We start from the raw sequence: 23,828 nt of genomic DNA, 5'->3' as shown, positions 1-23,828 counted from the left end.
ATTAACACAACAATATTGTGGTGGGTGGGGAAGAGTGTGAGGCCAGTGACGGAGAAAGCATAGCCATTATAAGGGAATGAGAAGGCTTTGAGGCTGGAGTGCTGAAAGTGAAGTAGAATGTAGAGTGAAGAGCAGGGTGAGGCTAGAGAGATAAGGATGAGCCATCCTGTGTTAACTTTGTAGGCCATATTACAGAGTCATTACCTTATGATTCCTGCTGAGCTGTAGGAATCCGTTGGAGATTTTAGAGAATGGAGGGGGAGTTCGTGGGTGACCAGAATAGACAGAGGAAGACAGGTATGAAGTTATTTTAATAGTCAAGGCAATTGATAGCACGGTAAGTGAACTTCAGTGATTCTCAGGAAGTATAATCAATAGGATTTTGTGATTGTAACTTCATTTTAACTCCACTGACTCTGTGAAGAACCAATCTTCAAATAAGGTTACATGCTGATGAGCTAGGAGTTACATATTAAGATTTCAATATGTGAATTTGGGAGGGGAAACAATTCAACTAGTAACATATCCTTATCTCTTACCAGTTTCTTGAAGAACTTGAAATGACAAGCGATGGATTATATTTTGGGAATGGGAGATGAAGATGAGAGAAATGATTTTTATTATATGTTATATGTCCAATTGGGTTGGATTTTGTGATGAAAGTCATAGACAACTAAACTTGTGGTTCACTAATTTTTATTTCCTTATGTCACAATGGCAAAAAGAAAAAAAAAATCACTCTTGGTTACTAATTCACTTTTTTGCCAAAAATAGTCAAGGCAAAAAAAGTCTGTATCAACAGTTGAACCTTTATTTCTTAAGATTTACTCTCTTTTATCATTATGTCTCATCACATGGTGGAGTGTTTACTGTAAAATATACAGTAAACCAATGCATTCCTTAGTCTAGTTTTGAATGTGCTATAGGAGAAATTAAAGAATAATATTACTTATGTCATTCAATACTTAATAATACCCCACAGACATATAGAAAGAAAAAGAATAAAATCAGACTGGTGTACAGCAAGTTATAGCAAGTTACCTTAGTCAGTTTTCTCCCTTTCATTGAGTAATAAAATGAAATGAAGTTTTATTCTGTTGTGGTTATTTTATGTGGCATCATACCTTTTCACATAAAATTTTATCAAGCTTACTTTAGTACTTTAGTTTTTTCTGCTGTAGCTTTTGCATGTTATTTAAATAGAAATAATGTTTACCAACCTGAGTGTAATGGAACACTGAGGAATCTGCATCTGTATAAGATAGCTATTTGAACAATAGTGTGAATACCTAGAAGAAAGCTGATCTTTTGCCTGTGTATGCCATGTGGTCAGTGAATACAATTCAATACAGTAAATGATACAGCTGTCTTGTTTTGCCCTCTTAGGCTTCTATATTTTCCTCTCTATGCACTAATAAAGTCCCTGTTATTTTATTAACTAAGAGCAAAGAAAATTTGTTTCCAGATTGCTATGTGCACTTACTATGTCTAGCAGAAAAGTGTGTGTCTATAATTATATGTATGTAATTATCGACACACATAGACAGTTTGGGTATCTTGAACTTAATGAAAACATTTATTTGTAAGAAAAAGGAAAAAAAATGAAAAAATTGCATGAATTTTAAAGCCTCCTTTACTCTTATTTAAAAATAATATACACTGCATATTACAAGATAAAAGTAGCCTTTTTACTTAAAATTTCAATACATTTTTATGTGTATTGTATGTTACACATAATGTTTGCTAGTATTTTAAGTAGATGGTTCATTGAATGAGCCCAATAATTTGAAAAGTTTACAAGTGTTTTTGACCTTCCCTGAGAAAAACCAATGCACATGGATGCATGTGTGTTTTAACACATTCAGTGTTGTCATGGCCACGTAGCTGTCACTGCCTCGATCTTTGGATTTAGGAAAGACATTTTTTAAGGAAGTTCATTTCAGGTTTATATTTTATTTAACACTGTACAGTTATTTTATTTGACTTCTTATATAAATTAGTAATATTTAGTAAAATACTGAGTTAATTTAAATTGAACTGATATCCCCCATTTCTTTGGTGCAGAACAATGCATTATCTCTGTTTATGAATAAATTCTTATCTTTGAAGAGCTTGGATTTATGTTTGGAAGACAGATATAGATGGATGGATGGATGGATGGATGGATAGATAGATAGATATCTCTCTATGTATATCTATATATCTGTATCTATATACATATATATAATTAAATGGCATAATTATATATATTAAATATATATAATTATTTATATATACATATATATTTATATTTATTTATATATATATATCCTTTAATTACAATTAATTACAATTAAAGACAATACAAACCTGCATGAATAACCAAATTCTCACCAAGTCCAATCAAATGTTTATACTATACGCAGATGAGAGAAAATCGTGTTATTTGCTTAGCCACTCATTAAAGATTGGGTATCCATTTGTATGATGAAGACCTCGAGAGTGGAGAAGAGAGGCAGCTAAGTTTTACAAATCCTTAAGTTCTGTGTTCCTATTCCTATTTTTAAGACTTTCCAAGTCATCCTATGCCCCGCAATGACCAGGTTACATATAACCTGGAAGAATCTGGCTTATTTCCAAAAATAATTTTCCGTGATATTACTTTCTTCTTTGTTGACTGAAAAATGAATGTTTGGAAAGCCATATGATTTCAAAAATTGAGCAGCAGACTGACAAAAAGCAAGAGGAGAAATTATAACTGAATATCCTTAACTTATACTGCCACGTTGCTTCTTTCCCTCTTGTGTGTGAACTTTTTTAAATCAAAAGAATACATGCAAATGTTATTAAATCGTGTGATTCATTCAAAAGGACCAATAGTGAACTGTAATACCCCTGCATGTTTTTTATTTTTATTTTTATTTCCAGAGTCAGTACTTTTATCATTTCCGTTATTAATTTTTCTGTAAATTACTTGTATAAGTCTTAAGTCAAATGTTCGCTAACAATGATATATAGGGCAAATCCAGTCCGCTGACTGGCTTTTTAAGGCCAGTGAGTCAAGAATTTTTTAAAGGGCTGTTAAAAATCAAAACAAAAAATAAATTAAGATGAATATGTGCAGAAACCATATATGATCTACTGAATCTAAACTGTTTACTATCTGGTCTTTTATGAAAATGTTTAGACCTTGGTCCGGAGAAAGAGAGAGAAAGAGAGAGAGAGACAATATGCATACCCATATATACAAACATGCACACATATATACATACTTGTTAATTTAACAACCTAAACATATTTAATTTCTCACTATATGAAAAACAAACAAACAAAAACTAGCCTATACTACCACCAGTCTTCCTCATACTATTAGTTCTTACGTTATTATTTACTCTTTCTTTGGTTACATTTGTAGCTTTAAATACTGTATTATTCTTAAACCTCTGCTTTCTGTTCTAGCACCCTTTGGGGGGTCATATAGATAGATCTAGAGGCAGTGATTTGTGGAAATTATCTTGGTTTTTGTCCAGGCTTAGTCATAGTTTTAAAATTTTGATCATTGAGACCAGGTACTTTACACACAGAAGCTAGCACAACGCCTGATGCTCAGTAAGACTCTAATTGTTATTGAGTGTATGTTCATATGTATGTATGTGTAGCGCATTTTGTGTCTCAGGGGTCCCCACTGTCATTTGCAGAAGCTTTTATTGCTCTTTGCAGTTGGTGGTATAGTCACAGTGTTCAGACTTATCTTACTACATCAAAGTGAAATCAGAGCTTTAATAAACTTACTTGTCATTACTGGCTGAGATATCTTCTGTTTTATTATTAAACTGCTCTAGATACTTCTGTGAAACATTTTCCTGTATGTGGAGTCAAGGTTGTTGCATTGGAGATGACTTAGGCCTTGATTACAGGGTCAGATTTGGATCACTGAGCTAGAATCTGATATCACTCAGATACTCTGCAAACACTTAAGGGGCATCTTAGTGGACCAGACACTGTGCTGGTTCATTAAGTAGTAATGCAGTGGTGAACACGGTAATCACGGTTGCTGCCCTCATGGAAGTTAGTGGGAAAGACTGGCAAATAAACAATCATACTCAGTCACATGCATAAGCACATTTAAATGCAAAATTAAATAAATAATTTGAAGGAAAAGAACAAGTTATTTTAGAAAGAAGCAGAGAGTAGGGTTCTGAATCCTTCCATACACACACTTGCACATAATTAATATTTAGCATCCTAAAATATTTTCATTCTTCCAGGGCAGTAGTTCCCAAACCTCTGCATGTGTCAAACTCACACGGGGTGTTTGTTAAAATGTGGGGTTTTAGGCCCCACCTTCAAAGTTTCTTATTCACTAGGTCCTGATGGGCATGAAGATTTGCATTTCTAGTAAGTTCTACATATTTGTGATTTTGCTGATCCTGGGAACTACACTTTGAGAACCACGGATCTAGGATAGTAGTTTTCAGTACTTTGGAATCACTTGTAGTACTTTAACAAAATATTGATGCCTAGTTTCTGTATCTGGAAATTCTGATTTAATTGTGTAGAGATATGGCCTGGGTATACAGCTTTTTAAAATGCCCCAGGTGACTCTGATGTGTAGCTGGGGTTGTAAGCTACCCAGTCTAGAATTTCAATATGTATATACATACCGTGTTTCTTAGTAGGGCAGAAAGTATGTAATCCTGCACACACTGTGTTAAGAATGCATGAAAGGGGTGGAGAAAGGCTGGAATAGAAGGCTTCAGTAAAAATGCAGTACCTGAACTAGACTTAAAGGCGTATCTCTAAACACCATAACTTGACAGAGACAGAAGACGGCATGTCAGACAGAAGAAATGGTGATGGCACACAAACATGTAGGGAGTAGGTGCTGTGTCACAGATAACATAGGCTGCATTTCTGAAATGTAACCATTCTGATATTGAGAGTCTCCTATGTCTGAAACAGAGGAGATAATTTATTTTTAGGTTACAAGTAAATGTAAAATAAAGATCATCTGTACTATATTCAAGTATGTTTTATTTATCAATATGTTCTGTTTAATAGGATGCGAAGAAGAAACCGAAAGACGAGGAGATACGGAGTTTTGGACACTAACATAGAAAACATGGAATTGACACCTTTAGAACAGGATGATGAGGATGATGATAACACATTGTTTGATGCCAATCATCCTCGAAGGTAAGTGTTGATCAATTTAATTCCATGATTAGGAGGCAAGTCCTAGACAAGTAAATTCAAAAAAAATAAAGTATAATTTCATTTAACAGTTTTTAACCCTAGCAGATTTTCTTCGGTTCTGTTTAATCAAGTTCTTTATACTGTCCAACCAATAGCTCATATTCATATTACTTTGCTAAAATAAACAGTAGCATACAATGCCAAAAAGAAATCTTTATTGTAGGTCATCTTGCAAAGATTTGTCCTTTTTATTTTCTTTTTCTTTTGCAGAAATTAAGGGTTTGGTGTTTTTATTTTTCACTGCACAAGAAATATACATATTTTTTCTTGTTGTTAACCCCTTAAACACTACAGAAATCTATAAATTAAAAGTTTCCCCTCACATCCCATTTCTTTTTTCTTTATTTTTTGTTCAATTTATTGGGGTGTTTTTGGTGAGTAAAATTACATAGGTTTCAACTGTACAATTCTATAATACATCATCTATATATCACTCTGTGTTTTCACCACCCAGAGTCATTCTCCTTTCGTCACTATATGTTTGACCCCCTTTTCCCTCTTCTATCACCCTGCCTTACTCCCTAGTAATCACTAAACTGCTGTCTGTGTCTATGAGGTTTTGTTTCTTTGTTTGTTTGTCTTGTTATCTGTTGCTTTCAGTTTTATATCCTACATATGACTAGAGTCGTATGGTTCTCGACTTTTTCTGTCCGATTTATTTTGTTTAGCATGATCATCTCAAGGTCCATTTGTGCCATGTTGTCACAAATGACAGTATTTCATCTTTTCTTATGGCCGAGTAACATTCCATTGTATATACGAATATGTACCATACCTTCTTTAATCATCTGTCAAAGGACACTGATTTATTCCATATCTTGGCCACTGTGAATAATGCTGCAGTGAACATAGGGGTACATAGATCTGCAGATAAATGTTTTCAGATTTTGGGGGGAGATACCCAGAAGAGGGATTGCTGGGTCATATGGTAATTCTATTCTTAATTTTTTGAGGAACCTCCACACTGCTTTCCAGAGTGGCTCCACCAATCTACATTCCCACCAAGTGTGTGAGGGTCCCTTTTTCTCCACAGCCTCTCCAACAATGGTTATCACTTGTCTTGTTGATAATAGCCGTTCTAACGTGTGAGGTGGTATCACTGTGGTTTTGATTTGCAGTTCCCTAATAGCTACTGAAGTTGAGCATTTTTTTTAAATATATCTGGGCATTTGTGTGTCGTCTTGGGAGAAGTGTCTTTTCAGATCCTCTGCCCATTTTTTAATTGAATTGTTATTTTTTTTGTTTTTGTTGTTGAGGTGTCTGAGTTCTTTATGCATTTTGGGTGGTTGTCCCTTATTGGAGGTGTTATTTGCAAATATCTCCTCCCATTCAGTTGGTTGCCTCTTTATTTTGTCAATGGTTTCTTTTGTTGTGCAGAAGCTTTTTAGTTTGATACAGTCTCATTCATTTTTTTTTAGTTTTACTTCCTTTGTCTTTGGGGTCAAATTCATAAAAATCCTATCTGAACCCAAGGTCCGTAAGTGTAACACCTATGCTTTTTTCTATGCAATTTATTGTTTCAGGTCTTATATTTAGGTCTTTGATCCATTTTGAGTTAATTTTGAGTTTATATGGTGTCAGCAGTCTAGTTTCATTCTTTTGCACGTGGTCTTCCAATTTTCCCAGCACCATTTTTTGAAGAGGCTTTCTTTTCTCCATTGTGTGTTTTTGGCACCTTTTTCGAAAATTATCTGTCCATATATATGTGGGTTTATTTCTGGGTTGTCAGTTCTCATGTATTGATTTGTGTGTCTATTTTTCTGCCCATACCATGCCATTTTTATTATTGTTGCTTTGTGGTACAAATTAAAATCAGGGAGTGTGATACCTCCAGCATTGTTTTTTCTTAGAATTGCTTTGGCTATTTGGGGTCTTTGTGATTATTCCATACAAATCTGATGATTTTTTTCTTCTATTTCTCTGAAAAAAATGCCATTGGTATTTTGATGGGTATTGTATTACATCTGTATATTGCTTTAGGTAATATGGCCATTTGAACTATCTTGATTCTTCCAGTCCATGAACATGGGAGAGTTGTTCTTTAAACGGTTGCATACCAGTAATACGTATTTTGTGTGTGTGTGTGTGTGTGTGTGTGTGTGTGTGTGTGTGAGAGAGAGAGAGAGAGAGAGAGAGAGAGAGAGAGAGAGAGAGACAGAGAGACACAGAGAGACAGAGAGACAGAGAGAGAGAGAAAGATTAGTAAAATTGATTTTCTTTTTGCATTCTGAAGATATTTTGGTTTTAGTCTGGGTTACTCTGCTTGTAAATAGTACTTCCTGGCAAAATTATGGGATGAATAGTCTATGGTGTAGCTATAATGTCAGTTCTCAATCTAGTCTCACTGAGTTTTAAAACCTTCCCTAAGAGGTTTGGATAAGTGACATTACATGCATGTAGAAGTACTTTCAGTGCATATGAATGGGCAAAGAAGGCAGTATGATTCCACTGAATAGGGAAGGACATATTGGATAATTATTTGGGTGAAGGAAAACTAAATTTCAGACAGAATCAGGTACAAATGCAAAGAATACAGAAATCTGGGATTTTAAAAAAGAACTCAACAAAAAAACGTGTTTGTTAAGTCTTAGCTATATGAGCTTTGAGTTACTGGTAATTCATCCAATTAATAAAAATGCATTCATGAAATGCCTGTTGTATAGTTAGAATAGTGTAGAGACTGGATATAAAAACATGACCAAAACAACTGTATCTGTTCATTAGCAACTCAGTCGTCTCTTAGAGAAAACAAATGTGAATTACAAAATGCATTACAAAAAAATTTTAGAATCTTCAAATATACCTTCTGAAAAACCCTTAAATTGCCTATCAAATATTGTGCGATTCCCGTTAAGTCTAATATTGCCAGTGGTTGACTGTTTCTTTATTGTGAACCAGATAAAGTTGCTGGCATGCATTTAGGAGCCATTGTGTGTAATGGAGACTTATCCATATATTAGAACCATAGTCAGAACAATGTGAAATACAGTAGGAAACTGAGACTGACGAGAGGACTGGCACATCATTTCTCTCATCTTGGGCTCACCTTCTAGAAGGTGGTCATTGAGTAGGATGAAGGTGGAGTCTCACTTATATAATTCTTATTTTCTGCAAAGCTTTCATAATATTTAAAAAGTATAGTATTTGTAGTATTAAAATAAAAAAAAACAAACAAAAAATGCACATGAGGTACCTCTTCTGTACATACACAGAATGGGAAGACAAAAAGGAAGTTGCTAACTTAGGAAGTCACGGTTCTCAAAGAGGAACTAAATTTGAAACACAGTTATTCTGTTTCAAGTGTGCTTACTGGAAAGATTGTTGTAGGCAGAAGCGACTACCAAAGTTCAGTAGTTGTGAAAGAGGTAGTGTGTCAGTTAATGCAACAGGACATGTGTAGAATGCAGCCTGTTTTGTGTGCACATGTATTTATGCAAGGTTGGGAAGAGTAGCTGCTGTGAAGGACACAAATGCAAGATTTTTACAGGGAAAGGTGCAGAGTTTTGTAATCTGCTACGGAGTTTGCTATTACCCTTTTATTGGAGCACTATTGATACTGTTTGTCGGGAGTATATACAATCACATAATCAGATTTCTTAATAGAATAATACCTCTTGTAGTAGCAGGGGGGTGGCTTAGCAGAAAAGAAAAAGGACAGAACTAGGGAAGATACGAAGGGCATAAAGAAGGGACAGTTTCCATGAGATAAAATTACCTGTTGCCATCTTTTATTCTGTATCCTGCCTCATCACAGACCTTTCTCTAATAGTTATCTTTAATTATGCCCCACTTTTCATTAATCTTGCCTTCCATTCGGGAGCTAGACATTAATAAGAGTTACATAAATGGAGAAAGAATAAGTTCAGGTGGTGTAAGAACTTACAGCAAGGCATGGGACACTTAACCAAAAAGTAATGGTCCAGAAAAGCCTCTTGGAAGTGATATGTAAGTGGGGCCTGAAAACTTAGTAGAACTTAGCAAAATAAAAGGTGAATATAAGGGTGAAGGTTGAAAAGAGAACAGCAGGCACAAAGTATCAGAGGCAAGAGGGACTAGAGTATTTAAGGAACAAAAAGAAGTTAAATAGATGCTACATTACCATGTGGGAGAATAAATGAAGGAATGAATGAACGGTTTTTGATCTTTGAATCCAAAAGGAAGCATGATGGGTAAGACAGCACAAAGAATCAGAAGGCAGATCATGATCCATGTTAACTAGTTAAAAATTATTCTACAAGTTACGAAAAGCCACTGGAAAATTTTAGGATGGGAAACAAAGATTACTCTGCAGTGGATTGAAGAGTAAGATAGGAGTTAGGTAACCAAAAAGATAGTACAAGTACATGGGGTGGCTGGCACTAGAGTGACAGCAAGAGAAATAGGAGTAAATTATCCAAGAGGCTTTGAAAGGTATTATCAACCAGATTTAGGTAATGTGTTTGGAGTGTGTGGAGGGGAAAAACGGTAATAATGAAGAAGCAAGTTTCAGAGGTAATGATTATGATAATTATCAATGATAATTCCCATTAAGTCTTGAATCAACTATTTTTAGTGTTTTTTTTTAAATTTTAGAGAAAAGCATTAATATACATATGTCTACATAAAGTAAAAACAGCAAAATATTAACTGTGCTTTCCTATTCATTCATGCATTCATCCATCCAATAAATGAGTGATGTAGCAGCTATTCATATAGCAATTGTTTAATTCCAGGCACTGGTAATGTGCTTGGGACACATTAGAGCAACAAAACAGAAAAGAAAAAAGAAAAAAAAAAAAGCAAAACAAAATCCTGACTTTGCTAAGTTTAGCTTCTAGTGGGAAAAAGGTGACAATGGGAGGTTGACAGTTCATTTTCATTTTTCCTGTTGTTTCTGTATCCTTCTATGTTGTTTGATTTTTGTTTCTTTGAAGAGCATATATTTATGTGTTACTTTAAAAACAACTTTTTGTTTGGGAATAATTTCAAATCTTCAGAAAAGTTATAAGAATAAAAATAGTACAAAGAATATCATGTGATTTTTTTTTTTCCTTTTACATAGATTCACCTATTAACATTTTACTTCATTTGTTCTCTTGTGTGGTCTTTCTCTCATAATATACAGAAGGATGTATTTCTCTCATTTTATATTTACCGGATGTTCTGGTGTTTTCTCATAATTGGATTCAGGTTATACATTTTTAGTTGAAATATTGCATAGACCATCCTTTTTCCTTCTCAGCGTTTCATATCTGGAGACACGATTCCCATCTATCCATCATTAGCACTTGTAATTGTGGTGCACCTTTCAAGGTTTTGTCCAATTTCTCCAGTATGTTACTGCTTTTTTCCCCTTTGCAACTAACAAGGAGACATTTTAAATCATAAAAAGATTCTACTTCTCATTAAAACTTCCCCCTAGGTTTAGCACTCATTTGTCATGATTCATGCCTGATCTAATCTTCACTATGATAGTTGCAAAATAATGATTTTTTCCAACTTCAGCATTTCCTCCGTATTTCCCAGGCAGCATTTACATTACCTTGTGTTGCTTGGAGATTATTTTCTGTGATGAGATATGCAGTCCAAACTTCATTACTTCATTTGAAGCTGATTCTATGAGCAGGACTTTCTCTGATTTTCTGATGCTGGTATTAGAGATTAAACATACATTATGCCATCAGTTTATTCAACAGTTCAAATTTATCTTGTGGGAAAGATGCATATCGATCTTATCATGATTCATTTTATAACAGATGATAATGATGGTTAATGACATTTGTTTCTTCCAATAAAGGTGAAAAATCAATACTTAGAAGTGGAGAATCTATCAGAAGGTCTTGATTCTGAAAAAGGACTTTTACCAAGGACTTCTTAGAATGGCCATATTAATGGTAGAAAAAAACAATGGGTGATAGTGGTAAATATCATTAGAAGGATAACATCAGGGGTCCTGTTACTGAGCCCAACGTGAGCCTGGACAGCGTGGGGTAACAGAACTACAAAAGGAGTGATTGCAATGGTCACTGGTTAGTAAATACCTACTTTGCGTAGTGCTGGATGTACCTGTTAGGTTTTTTGCATGGACTATGAAATCAAAACAAGTTTTGCAAAGTGCTTCCTGTTGCTGTCATTTTAAGGATAGGAAAACTGAGGCTCATAAGTTATTTAGGCATCTCTTCCTGCCTCAGTCTCATTTCATTTTTAAAATATTTATTTGATTTATATCTATGAAGAGAATAATTTTAAATTTTATTCATTTTGTCACGTATACCAGCATTCACTATCACTCCTTTTCAAATGAGGACCCTAAAAACGAGGAATACACATATGTTGATCTGCCTACCTTGTCAGCTACAATGCAGAATCATATTAGTCTACAGTATAACTGCTGGCAATTCTTGTCGGATTGTCTCTTACTGATGCTGCCTTCATTAAGTGCTTTTAAAATTAGTTCCTCTTCATTTTCCGAATTCTATCCACAAAATAGCAGGAAGCAAGTCATTTCCAGAGAGGTAAATGGATTTCCTTGCTTACAATTTTAACAGAGCCTGAAATTATCCTTTTGTAATTAACTCTTTCTGAGAGGGATGTTTTTAATGTGGCTTTTAATACATCACATTTTTAATAATGATTATAGTTGGTAGTTAGGATTTGGGGTAATTATTTTCACTGTTTTTTTCTATTAGATTGAACCATATGAACTGCTAATATATGGTTCAATCTAAATTTCCTAAAGGAAATTTATTATTTTATATAAAAGGGTGTCAGAGATAGGGCTGACTCCAGGTAGGTATATCAGGGCTCTGGCTTCTATTCTCTGTGATGCCCATGGTTCTGCCCATCCTCATGTGTCATCTTCATTTTTAGGCTGATAATACAACGATACCAGCAGGTGCTATAATCACACCCAGAATGGTATCTGTGGGTGGAAGTTACACACTAGCTCTTTTGTGTCTCTTCTTTAAAAATGAGAAAAATTTCCCCAGAAACTCTTAACAGAGTTGTTTTCTGGAAATGACTTGCTTACTGTTACTTGTTTTTGTTTTCCATCTCATTAGTCGTGTGATCATTGTTAAACTAAATCCTGGGAAGAAAAATGGAAGTACCATGATTAGTTCAGAATTATCTTTTGGGGTTTGATAGATATTGAGTAGTTAACCACCATTACCACTATAGTAATTTAAGCATTGAGGTTAATATAGTTAGATTGGGAAAAATGTGTAAGTATGTGGAAAAAATAACTTAAGCAGCTTGGTTAATATAACTTCTCTTGAATTTACTGTCGATACCCTAATTTTTTATATTAGAGGTATCTCTTTGTTTAATTACTGAGACATTTTGCCCAAAAGAATTATAAAACAAAAACAAATATCAATTCTTTAACTATTGTGTAGGATGTTTCAGCCCTTTTGGTTAAAATGAGAAATCTGAGAACATATACTGATTAAAAATTATCTTCATTTTTCTCAAATCAAATACTGAGAATATATTTTAATATATTTTATATATTGAATATAATTAAAAAATATTTGAAGCAAATATTTATAACCCATCTCAAAAACACAGTTTAAAACAGTGCTTTATAACATAAAACAACAAATAACATAAAACAACAAATAGTAACAATACCTTCTTGCTATTCTGTTTGATTTCTACTGAAGAGTAAAATTATTATTATTTTGTAATGGTAAAGGGCATTTTGACAATCTTTGTAGCAGCTTCTAAAAGCTAGTAATTCTATCACTTCAAGGCTATTCTAATAATTTTTGCCAAGTATGTAATTTAAAATACACTAAATTTGCTTTTTAGCTGCCACTGTTCTGCCTCATTAATTTTAATATTGTATGTGTTCATTACATTTGTACTCAATGTTACTTGGCCAGTAAATATTTTCTGGTTATTAACATCAGCATATCAAAATCAGAAAGCAGATTTGATATTTGTTTAACCAGAAACTCTCATTAAGAAGATCTTATTTAAACAGTTATCAATTTGAAAATAGTTCCAATTTTTCAAACACTACTTTCAACGTAGAGCATAATGTATTATCACAATAAACACTAAGGTTATTCAAATGTTTATTTTTAGATAGAAACTGGTATTTTAGCATACCCAGTGGTGTGTTACTAGTGAGATAGCCTGTATTTTATCCACTTAAAGGGAACTATGCTGTCTTTTTCATTACTTAAATAGGTAATAAAGAGAACCTGTCATGTAGGAGTTTTTTTTTATTTGTTTTACTTTATTCAATGTGGACATTGGGCCTTATAAGAAAATAACCTTGCTCCATTAATCATAATTAGACATCACAATGTACTTATTGGTTAACATGAATCGTGTGTATATTATTTTAACAAATTATATAATATATCAGATTCTGATTGGCATGCTATTTTCTCATTCCAGTGTATGGTCTACAGTTGTCCTATCGAATCTGATAGCCACTAGTAGTATGTGGCTCTTGAACATTTGAACTGTGACTAGTGTGACTAAGGAACTGAATTCTTAATTTTATTGAATTTTAACGAATTGAAATTTTAATTTAAATTGCTAGATTTGGCTAGTGGCTATTGTGTTGGACAGCACAGACTTAGAGTAAACATATTTGATCTAGTTTAAACTGATTCTCTTAAATGAAAACTCTTATACAACATTGAATTACAAGTTTCTGTTCATATAGCAATTGATTCCTTTAGTAATCCTTTAGTAAACCTACTGCTTTCGTTCAGGATTTATATTCTGTTGTGCTTGTTTGGATTGCAGACTCTCTAAGGAATATGGTAGGATAGATGGACATGGGTGGCAGAGCATAACCACCCATAAGGTTGGTTTATGTGAATGGGGTTAGGATAATACAGGAACGAGGACCTCAAGTTTATAGACAGGAAAAGTCCTAAACACAATTATGAAGCACCTTTCCCAGTGCTTCTCTCCAATAGAATTTATTCTCTAAAATCCATAGATATTATATCTTCTTAAAAACAAATAAAAAGAAAAGAAAAAGAACTGGGAGAAAGAAGAAAAAACAAAAAACAGAATCTAGTATTTGCAAATTTATTCAAATGAACAAAAAGTAACAATTCCCTTGCCTGCACTAGAACAGTTTTTCCTCAGACTTGATTTGGATTTATAGCCATTTTAATAGTTTCAGATTTTCCGAGTTTGCTTTTAAATTGTCCTTGAAAATAATGTCTTTTTAAAATTATTGTATCATTGTGTAATATGTAGAGACAGTGCATTCTTGAAGCTTGAAAAAATGGAAATTTCAATAAAATTTATTAATACGACACATAGAAAATCATGGCGATTTTTTTTTTTTTTGGATGGGGTATTTAACATGAGATCTAGTGTCTTAAATTTTCAGGTGCACAATACAGTATTGTTAACTCCAGACACAGTCACTAATACTTAGTCATCTTGCATAACTGAAAGTTTTATACCAATTGAATAACAACTCCCCATTGCTCTCTCCCCTCAGCTGCTGGCAATCCCCCTTCTACTCCCTGCTTCTATAAGTCTGACTACTGTTTACTACCAGTAATAGAGAACCTAGAATTACAAAGACTCAGAAGTTTTTCTTACATCATAATTCTGTAATAGTTGGCTCCTGGCATCAATTCAATAGCTGTTTGATGACAGAGTCTACATCTATGCAATTTTCTCAAACCTTTTCTCATGCTTGTCTTATCCTGGTTGTATGGCCGCTGTATTTTCATCCATCACATCTATGTTCCAGGCAACAAGGGAGTGGCAGGCAAGAACCCATGCTATGCCTATGTCTTTAGCAGAAATTCAAAATTTCTCAGAATTGTCCTCTACCTACCAAAAGACTTTGACCCACTCCCCACCCTTAGCTCTCAAAAAACAAACAAACCAACAAACAAACAAACAAATAAAGAGTGCGGGAGGGTCGGGGAAGGGAGGAGAAAGGAAAGGAAGGGAAGACAAAAATTGATATTTTTATTAGCAAACCGAAAGGAGAGATAATAAATGTTGAGTAGACAGTTTATAATATGTCACCCTGGCTATTTAAAGTATTTTCTAAGGTTAAACTTGGCAACTGGCAGAAGAGGAATGTTTGGGTTTGGGTGGGGTCACCGAATGAAGGCATGAATTCTGAGGAATTGTTCATGAGTAGCAGTTTTGCAGAGAAACAGGAAGTATTCAGGACAATAGGATTATAGGATAGAACATAGCATGCCAATAGAGTGTTGTGATTGTTTTTAGGAGTAGGAATCTATTGTCATACCAGAGTAGCTTTTTTTGTTTGTTTGTTTAGTGCAGTGGGAATTCTGTAAGTGGTCTAATAGTAGAACATTTGACATCTGATCTAATCTTTAGATTTCAGTGACTAAACCTTCATGATTCAGAAGTCTTGGTAAAATAAGGAGCACCAGAATATGATTATGTAGACTCCAGTGCTTCTTGAGCTTTCGTCCCTGGTAACTGAATAACTTTATTCTAGTCCCTTGAATATTCACTCTTCCTCCTTACCAAGTCACCGGTCAAATGTGATTGGATTGCATCTCTAAACTGTTTCCCAGCTTTGGGGCCCTTTAATGGTTGTCTGTTTTCATCTTCCATAAAAAGACATCCTTAATATTCTTTTGGAAACTGTTTCATTCGCCTTTTAAGAAAATGGACTTGAGAGCATCCAGTGAATAACTGACTAAGATAGTTCTAGAATTCAGACTTCCTTTCAAAGGCCACAGTTTTTTGTCCTTTGAGTGATTTCTAGGTTTTAGTTGTGGTTCTGTACTGAGAGAGCGGGGAATTATGTTTATTGTTTTTCTTCTTTATTTCTTTTTTGTCATCACTATCCTTGCCAGTATCAAGCGATATTTCTGGCTGATAATTAAAGTTCAATATATGTTAGTGATTAAATGAATGAATATCATTTAAAAAATATATTTAACTATTAAACTCAGTAGCACACATAACCCAATGTGTTGCATATCCTATTTTAAATACACTGGAAGCCATCAAGGCATTAAATGTTGAGGTTACCTATGTCTGTTTTCTCATGTGACTATGTATTTGAAATAGATCTGTTGTACTGGTCCTGTATGTCACTATCGTAGAATGTGATTACGCAAGGATGTAACATTCTTAATTTCTTTACATCTTGAATTCTAATGATGAAGAACCTGAACTTGTCAATTTCAGTAGTTATCTCCAGTATAAACATTGTCAATTCAAGATTTAAACATCATAATTAAAGTTTCTCCATATTCCTTTTTCCCCCTCCCTTCACTCCAAGTTGACCTAAGTTCTATGGAGATTTGCACCATTATTCATTTAATCCATGACACTATTAAGCTGTAAAACTAAGAAAAAAAATGCTGTCAATTTAATTATGAAATAATATAGTTTACCTTACGTAGGAATCATACACACCAGCCTCTCAGTACTTCTATATTTTTTTATCCCTTCTAAAAAAAAAAAAGGCAATTTCTTCCACCATCAAATGCATTTTTTGGTGTGTAATAGTTTCTCAGAACAGAAATTAGCAGAGTTTTGTCTACCTGGAATGTCTTCCCATTTTTAAAAGATGTTGTTTCTTAGCAAAAATATAGAATTCACCCCACTATACCAGTGACAAACATTTGCTTACTGATATAAATTAAAGCCTACTATTCTTTTTCATCCCTTTCTACATGTACAATAACTTTTGCTTCAGCGCTGCTTCATGAGATTACTTTTTGAAGGCATTTTAAACATCATTAGCCCATTCTTTATGTTACTAACACTGCATGTAACTCAGTTGAAGTGACAACAATACAAAGAGCTTTGTCAATTTTGTGCACACATAGGCAATGGCAATTGTGTAAGAAATACCACCTGACAACAGCTCCACGATGTCTTCATTGGAAGATGCATCAAAGATGTTAATATATGAAATGTGTGTTTTGGAAGCTATGAAATAAAGTTTTTTTTCCCCCCGGAGACGGTGTACTTGCGGTCCTACTTGATTTGGGGGCTTAGCCTCTATCCCTGCCACTTCTGCCCAAAGAGCCTCTTGTTAATAGTCCATACAGATTATCCTATGTACTCCTGGTTCTGTCTCCAAGCTTCCCTGAATCTGCCAGTCCACCTTTTACAATTTCTGTATTCCCTCTCCAGAAAGCAGGAATCCTTGGGTATTTTCACCATGCCATGCTCATGCTCCACATTTGTCAAACTGCCAGTGGGATCTCTGAGCAACTGAGTTGGGGATAGCAATATAGGAGATTTCACTGAGCAGGTGATATTAAGTTGTAGTTATTTTAAAAATATATGTGACATATTGAAATAAGAGACATATGAAAGGGGAGAAAGCTGCATTTCAAGCAAAGTTGAAAGCATGAGCCAAGGGATGCCCTGTAAAGAGTGTGTGTGTGTGTTGGTGAGTCTCTGTAGAACGCAGGATATGTAGGATCATAGAAAATCAGTCAAATTTCGGACCAAATCAAGAAGAGAGTGTTAAAAAACAACGTATTAAGGATTTGGATTTTACTATTTGCGAAAATGGTCATAAATCATCAGCTGCTTTGGAGCGAAGGAGTAAATACCATAAAATTCATGTTCTAGGAAAGTGATTTTGGTAACTTGGTAAAAGATGAATTAGAGTTGGGAAGAACTAAGGTTCAGTATTTTGAAGTTGTTTCAGTTGTTCAGTTGAGAGGCGTCAAAGCAGAAGTAAAGGCTAACTTAGGAGAGGCAGGAAATGAGAACATTTGACAAGATAATAGTACTCCTGCAGAATGTAGGGCCTAAGAAGTCCAAGAGAACCTAAGGGCTCCCACTGGCGACGATGACTAGGTAGGTACGTGACATTTCATTATTTGAATTAAGAAGATACAGTGGAGACCAGGTTTAAGGCTGGAGGCTGGTGGGTTTGATTCTTAATAGGCTAAAAATATTTCTTATCGGGCTTCAGAGAAAGAATGTTTTCTTCAGTATTGTTTGGTCTATAGTTTGGTCATGCCAGGGAAGGACGAGAGAATGGGTGTTCCACATAGCACATAATAAGTGTTAGGGTGAAAACATCTGGGATACATTGAGGAAATCCCAACTCAAGTAATGTAATACTCTAGTAGGTTGTACAGTCCGAAACATATAAATAGGTTTAAGAAAATGTTGGATAATATAATATATCATAGTAGACAGTTATGCATATGCACATGTTTTGAGCTTCACTATGAATTTCAAAATGCATTTCTGAAACCACATTAAGAGATTCTTCATGTACTAGATACTTCTCGACCACAAAACATCTTACAGTTCCATTGCTAAACATTTCTTAGGTTCTCATAAGTACTCCAAGTCCAAAAAGCTATATAATGATAGAGTTGGATTCAGTGCCTGTGAGTTTATGTTCTTATTCTGCTAAATGAAACTGCAATTTTGATTTCACTGATTTATTTTTTCATAGTCAATTCATTATCAAGATGATTAAGTGTTTTATTCATGGAAAGGACAAGGGTTGTGTAAAATGAGGACTAAGTGTTATTGTTTTTTAACAACTTTCAATATGCTTTTTAAAAAGCTTAAATTTACCCTCAAATTAAAATATATTAAAAGTCATTAGCTTATACAAATCTAATGATCATTTAGAGATCTATTATAGATTGCTTGCAAAAGGTTTAGATAACACAAGCTGATAGAAAATATTGCTCATTCTCGTACATATCTTTCATGAAATTCTAAATGTTGATTACAAAGGAAGATGTATTAAGTTAGTAAAATTTGCATACCTTTGGCTATTCTTTTAGTTTCACTGAATGCTTTCTGTTTTAATGGCTCTTAACAGAAGTTTCTTGGAAGCTATGGTTTGGATAGTAGTCTGGTGTATAATTAGGATTAAGGTCTATAAAAATGTGTGTGATGAAACTATAACTTCATATTATCATAAACTAGTCAATAAAGTAAGAAAATGGGCAAACTTACCCCATTGTATATGTTTGTGGAAAACCTTATATTCTGTATGGATAAATTCTGTTATTGTATTATAAATATTAGAAGTATTTTTTATTTGTCTGTTTCATAGAGCATACTTCTAGGCCTACAACTTCAATCAATTAATTAGACATAGGATCATTTAAGATTTACATTTACAGAAACTAGGGAAACAAATAACTATATTGTATACTTGTTAATGGAAGTCATCTATGAATATTATGTGAGGGTATCACTTTAGTATGACTTTGAAATAGTCTTTAATTACCCACACTAGTTACATAGAAAATCCCTTTGAAAAAGTTAGAATTATAATTTAAAAAATGGTATCTGATATAATGAATAAAGACAAAGTAATCATGCGTTTTATCTGTGCCATTCACTGTTAATTCCCTTAGACTAAATACTTTCATTATCTTCTTGCCACTCCAAATCTTAAGGAATCTTTTTAAATGTGTTTAAATTTGTTGCAGGGTGAACATTTATAATATCTTTTTTTCTTGCAGATAAGAATGTGCCTTTTGATGAGAGCATTTCATCTTTCTACATTGAAGAGCAGAATTTCTATGTTTAAGGAATAAGAAGCCACTTTATCAATGGGGGGGGGTATTTAAGTTACATATATTATGACAACCTTTAATTTGTTGTTTCAGTAAATACTGTTATCATTTGCTATATCTCTGTATGTATAGAAGTGTACTTAATGGGCTTAGAGTTGTTGGCAGTAAACTGTACTATAATAGAAATCTGTTTGGAAATTAAAGCAGTGTTTACTGATCAGTTTTATTTTTTGCTTACCATATTATTGTAAACTGTTCTATATACTAGTCAGATGATGTTTTGTTGTTTTCTTTTTTCTGGTTAATTATATTTTCCCCCGGAACTATAAATTCCAGCAACTAACTGGTGTGTAAAATAATTTTAAAATTTCTTTACCAAAATATACTTCCCATTTTTGTGGGGAAAATAAGTCAAATTTATCACTTTGCTTTTTGTGGTTTTTTTTTTTTAATACTAATAAATGTCTGAGTTGTATGCAAAACAATAACTATGATTTAAAATTATTTTAAAGTGTTACAGACAGAATGTGTTTACAAAACAAACTCAAACACTATATAGAATTATATATTAACTTACATATTTTGTATGATTTCTAGAAAAATCTGTCAAAAAGGGTTATCGTATTTTAGCAAATTCCTTGTTAAGATACCTACTTTGATTAGATATTTGAGAAGCTATTGAATTTTACAGCCATTTTATTTATTTACTTACAGTATTGTGAAAGAAAAATAATGGCAAAAACATTCCAGTCATATTATGGTGTAGGAGAACAAGAAATTAAAGTACATGCATAGACTTTGGAATCAGACAGACCTGGATACAGAGACTGGCTTCATTATTTCTGAACAAATAATTTAACCTTATTGAGCTTCAGTTTTTCACATTCTAAAAATTTACTTATAGGAAAACCATGGGTCACAAATTCAGTTGCTTATAGGAGCTAGGGAGGTCATTTAAATGTGTGTGTATCAGTCAGGATAGGCTAGGTCATATAGTAGTTACAGATGGTAGCCTAATCACGGTGGGTTACAACAAAAACTTATTTCTCACCCATGCTGCCCATTTATTATAGACTGTGATTCTGCTCTCCCTTGTTTCTGCCAAGGCTGGTGGAGAAACCTCTGCCTGGAATATTGCCTCATAGCTGAATGTCCAGACATGGTAAACTGCATGCTAGTTCATAAGTTTCTGCCCTAAAGTGATACATGCCCTATCACTTTAGGGCATGTATCATTTGCTTCTACATTTTATTGGTCAAAACAAACCCTAAGGCCACTTCAGAGTTCCACAAGGCAAAGATAGGTAATCCTCTCGCAATGAGGTAAGTTGGAGTATTTGGCCACCCAGGATGCCGACTTAGTCTTACCTTTGTACTGACAGGCTTTCCTCCAGGAGTCAAGTCCCCTGATGTCAGTGTATTTGTGTATATTGTGTAAGCAGGGACTAAGTGAAATGCATCTCCTCTTCTAAAGGGATCACCGCTGTTCAGCTCCCAGTAATTGCTGCTACAAGGAAATACTTGCCCAGTATTGCTAAATATTTTAGTTTTTATTTTCAAGAGATGCCAAGACTAGATTTCTTATATGAAGTTCCCTCATTTTAAAATGTTATTAAAAAGAACACATTTTTTTGATGAAATTTAGCCCCAAACCTACCATCTTGTGATATTTGTAAATCTTATACTATAGTATCTTAGATATAGTGATCATTCTTTTAATAACTGCTGTTATTTAAACTGACTTTTGTGTTAACATTAAACGGAAATAAGAATCAAATATGCTGAAGAATAAGAATTTTAATAAGATAACTTAAAGTAATGGTAATTTTCATAAGTTATCTTCCAATTGATTTTAAAGGAGATGTAACCAAAATGTTTTAAGCAGTGGTGGCAACTTTATTAGAAATATACAGTTTCTCTAGATGACTACTATAAAAGTAATGTTTTTCAACTGAATATCGAAATTCTGGCATGCTGATTAAAAATGCTTTTATTTCATTAGTTTCACATAGTCATTCTTGAACTGCAAATCTACTGTTGTAATCATCATAAGCCATACCTTGATTTAAGTTCCAGATAGTATGTCAAATTTTAGCTGCATTAGGTATCTAACAAACATTCTGAAGAAATGGTTAGGATTTTTGCCTACAAAGCTATGTGGACATTATAAAATGGCTGGTGATAACTTAGATGTTGTGAAAACATGTTGCTATTCTCCTTTCCCATTTTGTACTTCCTTTTGGCTGTGTTTTTTGGTAAGAGCCTAACCTAGGAATTAGAGATCAGTGGGCAATAGTGTAATTGCGTTCTAGTTCAGGAGAAGAGTAAATGGAGAGAAAGGAAAGGTTTGAAGTAATTCATAGATGTTCTACATGTGAAATGGAAGCTGTGACCAACCATACATGGAGCTAGAAAATCAACTTGTTCTTTCTGCCTGATTTCTCAGGTTTATTAGGTAGGTAACCTTGGGCGGGGTGAGTACTCAGCCTGCACCTTGTCAGCTTCTAGCTGGTTTGAGGGTTTAGTTGCCTTACCAAGGATATAATCTATTACCTTATCACCTGCCCTCTCTCTCCCCCTTCTCTCTCGCTCTTTTTTTATGTTCTTTGTTTTGCTACTTTAGTTCTAATTTTATTGATTTTTTCCTTATTCAGTATAATTTTACCTAATTTACCTTTCTAAATGAAGCAAGAAAGGAAAGATAGTCTGTTTCTCACATGTTGGGAGGTAAAAAAGAAAAAAATGATTGAAGGGATGAATGTAGTGCAATGATCCATTCCATAAATATGGGTGATCAGTATACCTATTTCCCTAAATACTCCTCTGGCTACCCCACCGCTTTCAAGGATGGCTTTCATAAACAGTTTTAACTTCAGTGACTTATAAGAATCAAGCAGAAATTATTCTCAATACAGATGCTATGCTTGATTTACTAAGATGTTTAATGTTTCCTTTCATTTCACGGTATCATCCCCTACGTCAGAAGTTGAATGTTTTAAAGCCACAGTTTTCAATATGTTTTATCTGCCCATGCCAGTAACACGTTACAAGGTAAGAGGAAATGTAGAAGGAGAGAAATTAAATTTCCATAGACTAGGAACCATTACATTTCCTGCAGAATGTAGTGCAATAATCCAATGGCGTGGCTGGCAATGTGTATTTTACCACAGAGAGTCGGGAAATATTGTCAAATAAAAATTAACATATCTTGAAAATAGAAATGGAAATCTATTAGAAAGGACAAGACAAATAATTGGGATGATTACTTTCGGACCCTAGCTTGCCATATTCTAAGAAAAAATTACCTGCAGCAATGTCCAGAATTTGTCTTTTCGGAAAGATTGTACCTGTTGATTTTACTTCAGATACTAGGATTTCTTAAATCCATAGTTCCATGATGTATCACAAATATGAGTAAGCCAAAGGCAACTAATCAAAGATCTCATGTCTGTTGTTTGGAAATCTGTAGGCTTCCTAGTCCTCCCTGACTAAATTAGTAATAGTCTACTTAAAATTTAACTGCTTCATTCAGGAGAAGCTATTAGTCCGTGAGAAACTTACTAGGTAAAATATAGTTGAAAAATTGGACTGAGGGTCCAGTTAGGAGAAGGTTCAAAGAGGTATTTTTTTGATGTGTATCAAAAAAATGTTTTGATTTGTATCAAAAACAATTACATATGGGGATCTGAAACCTGAAACTATTAGCAGGACCGAAGAGACTCTTCATAGACATACTGAGGAGCAAAATATTTCTTTTCTTCAGGAAATGTGATGGTTCCTAGTCTATGGAAATTAAAAAAAAAAAAAAAGTATATACATGTGCTGTTCCGACACTCACGTTATATTGACATAGGGAATGGCCTAATTATCTATATCGTTAGACAAGCTCCACCAGTGACCCAGTTGTAACCTCAGAATGAGATCGTCTGCCAGTCTGAGGATTAACCACATCATGATTAAGAGCAGAGCTTCAGAGGCTAACCTTATGCTGTTTTCTGGTTCCATCATTTTCCTCAACTTAGTTATCTTCAGTATTTCTTTTTTCACATGTTCTCCACATGTAACTAATAATTCAGGCTAACTGAACACTGATGTACTAAATGCTTTAGATGCG

The 23,828-nt window shown here is 34.0% G+C and overlaps 1 protein-coding gene across 2 annotated transcripts in view; it reads left to right on the top strand.

Annotated features, from left to right (window-relative positions):
• Window positions 1–21,714, top strand: part of FAM174A (family with sequence similarity 174 member A) — a gene marked incomplete at its 3' end in the record, with an annotated part of 32,061 nt that extends 10,347 nt beyond the window's left edge. Inside the window, exons 2-3 of one of the 2 annotated variants that reach the window (XM_081054476.1) lie at window positions 5,041–5,175; window positions 19,662–21,714. In XM_081054476.1, the coding sequence (XP_080910602.1) occupies window positions 5,041–5,175; window positions 19,662–19,665 (139 nt within the window). Of the gene's footprint in view, window positions 1–5,040; window positions 5,180–19,661 lie in introns of those variants that run through there. The other variant, XM_081054477.1, reaches the window with a different exon arrangement.
• Window positions 21,715–23,828: the final 2,114 nt, after the last annotated feature.

Source organism: Rhinolophus hipposideros (assembly GCF_964194185.1).
Source record: "Rhinolophus hipposideros genome assembly, chromosome: 7".
Lineage (NCBI taxonomy): Eukaryota > Metazoa > Chordata > Mammalia > Chiroptera > Rhinolophidae > Rhinolophus > Rhinolophus hipposideros.
This window is presented reverse-complemented; position numbering and strand designations above follow the sequence as displayed.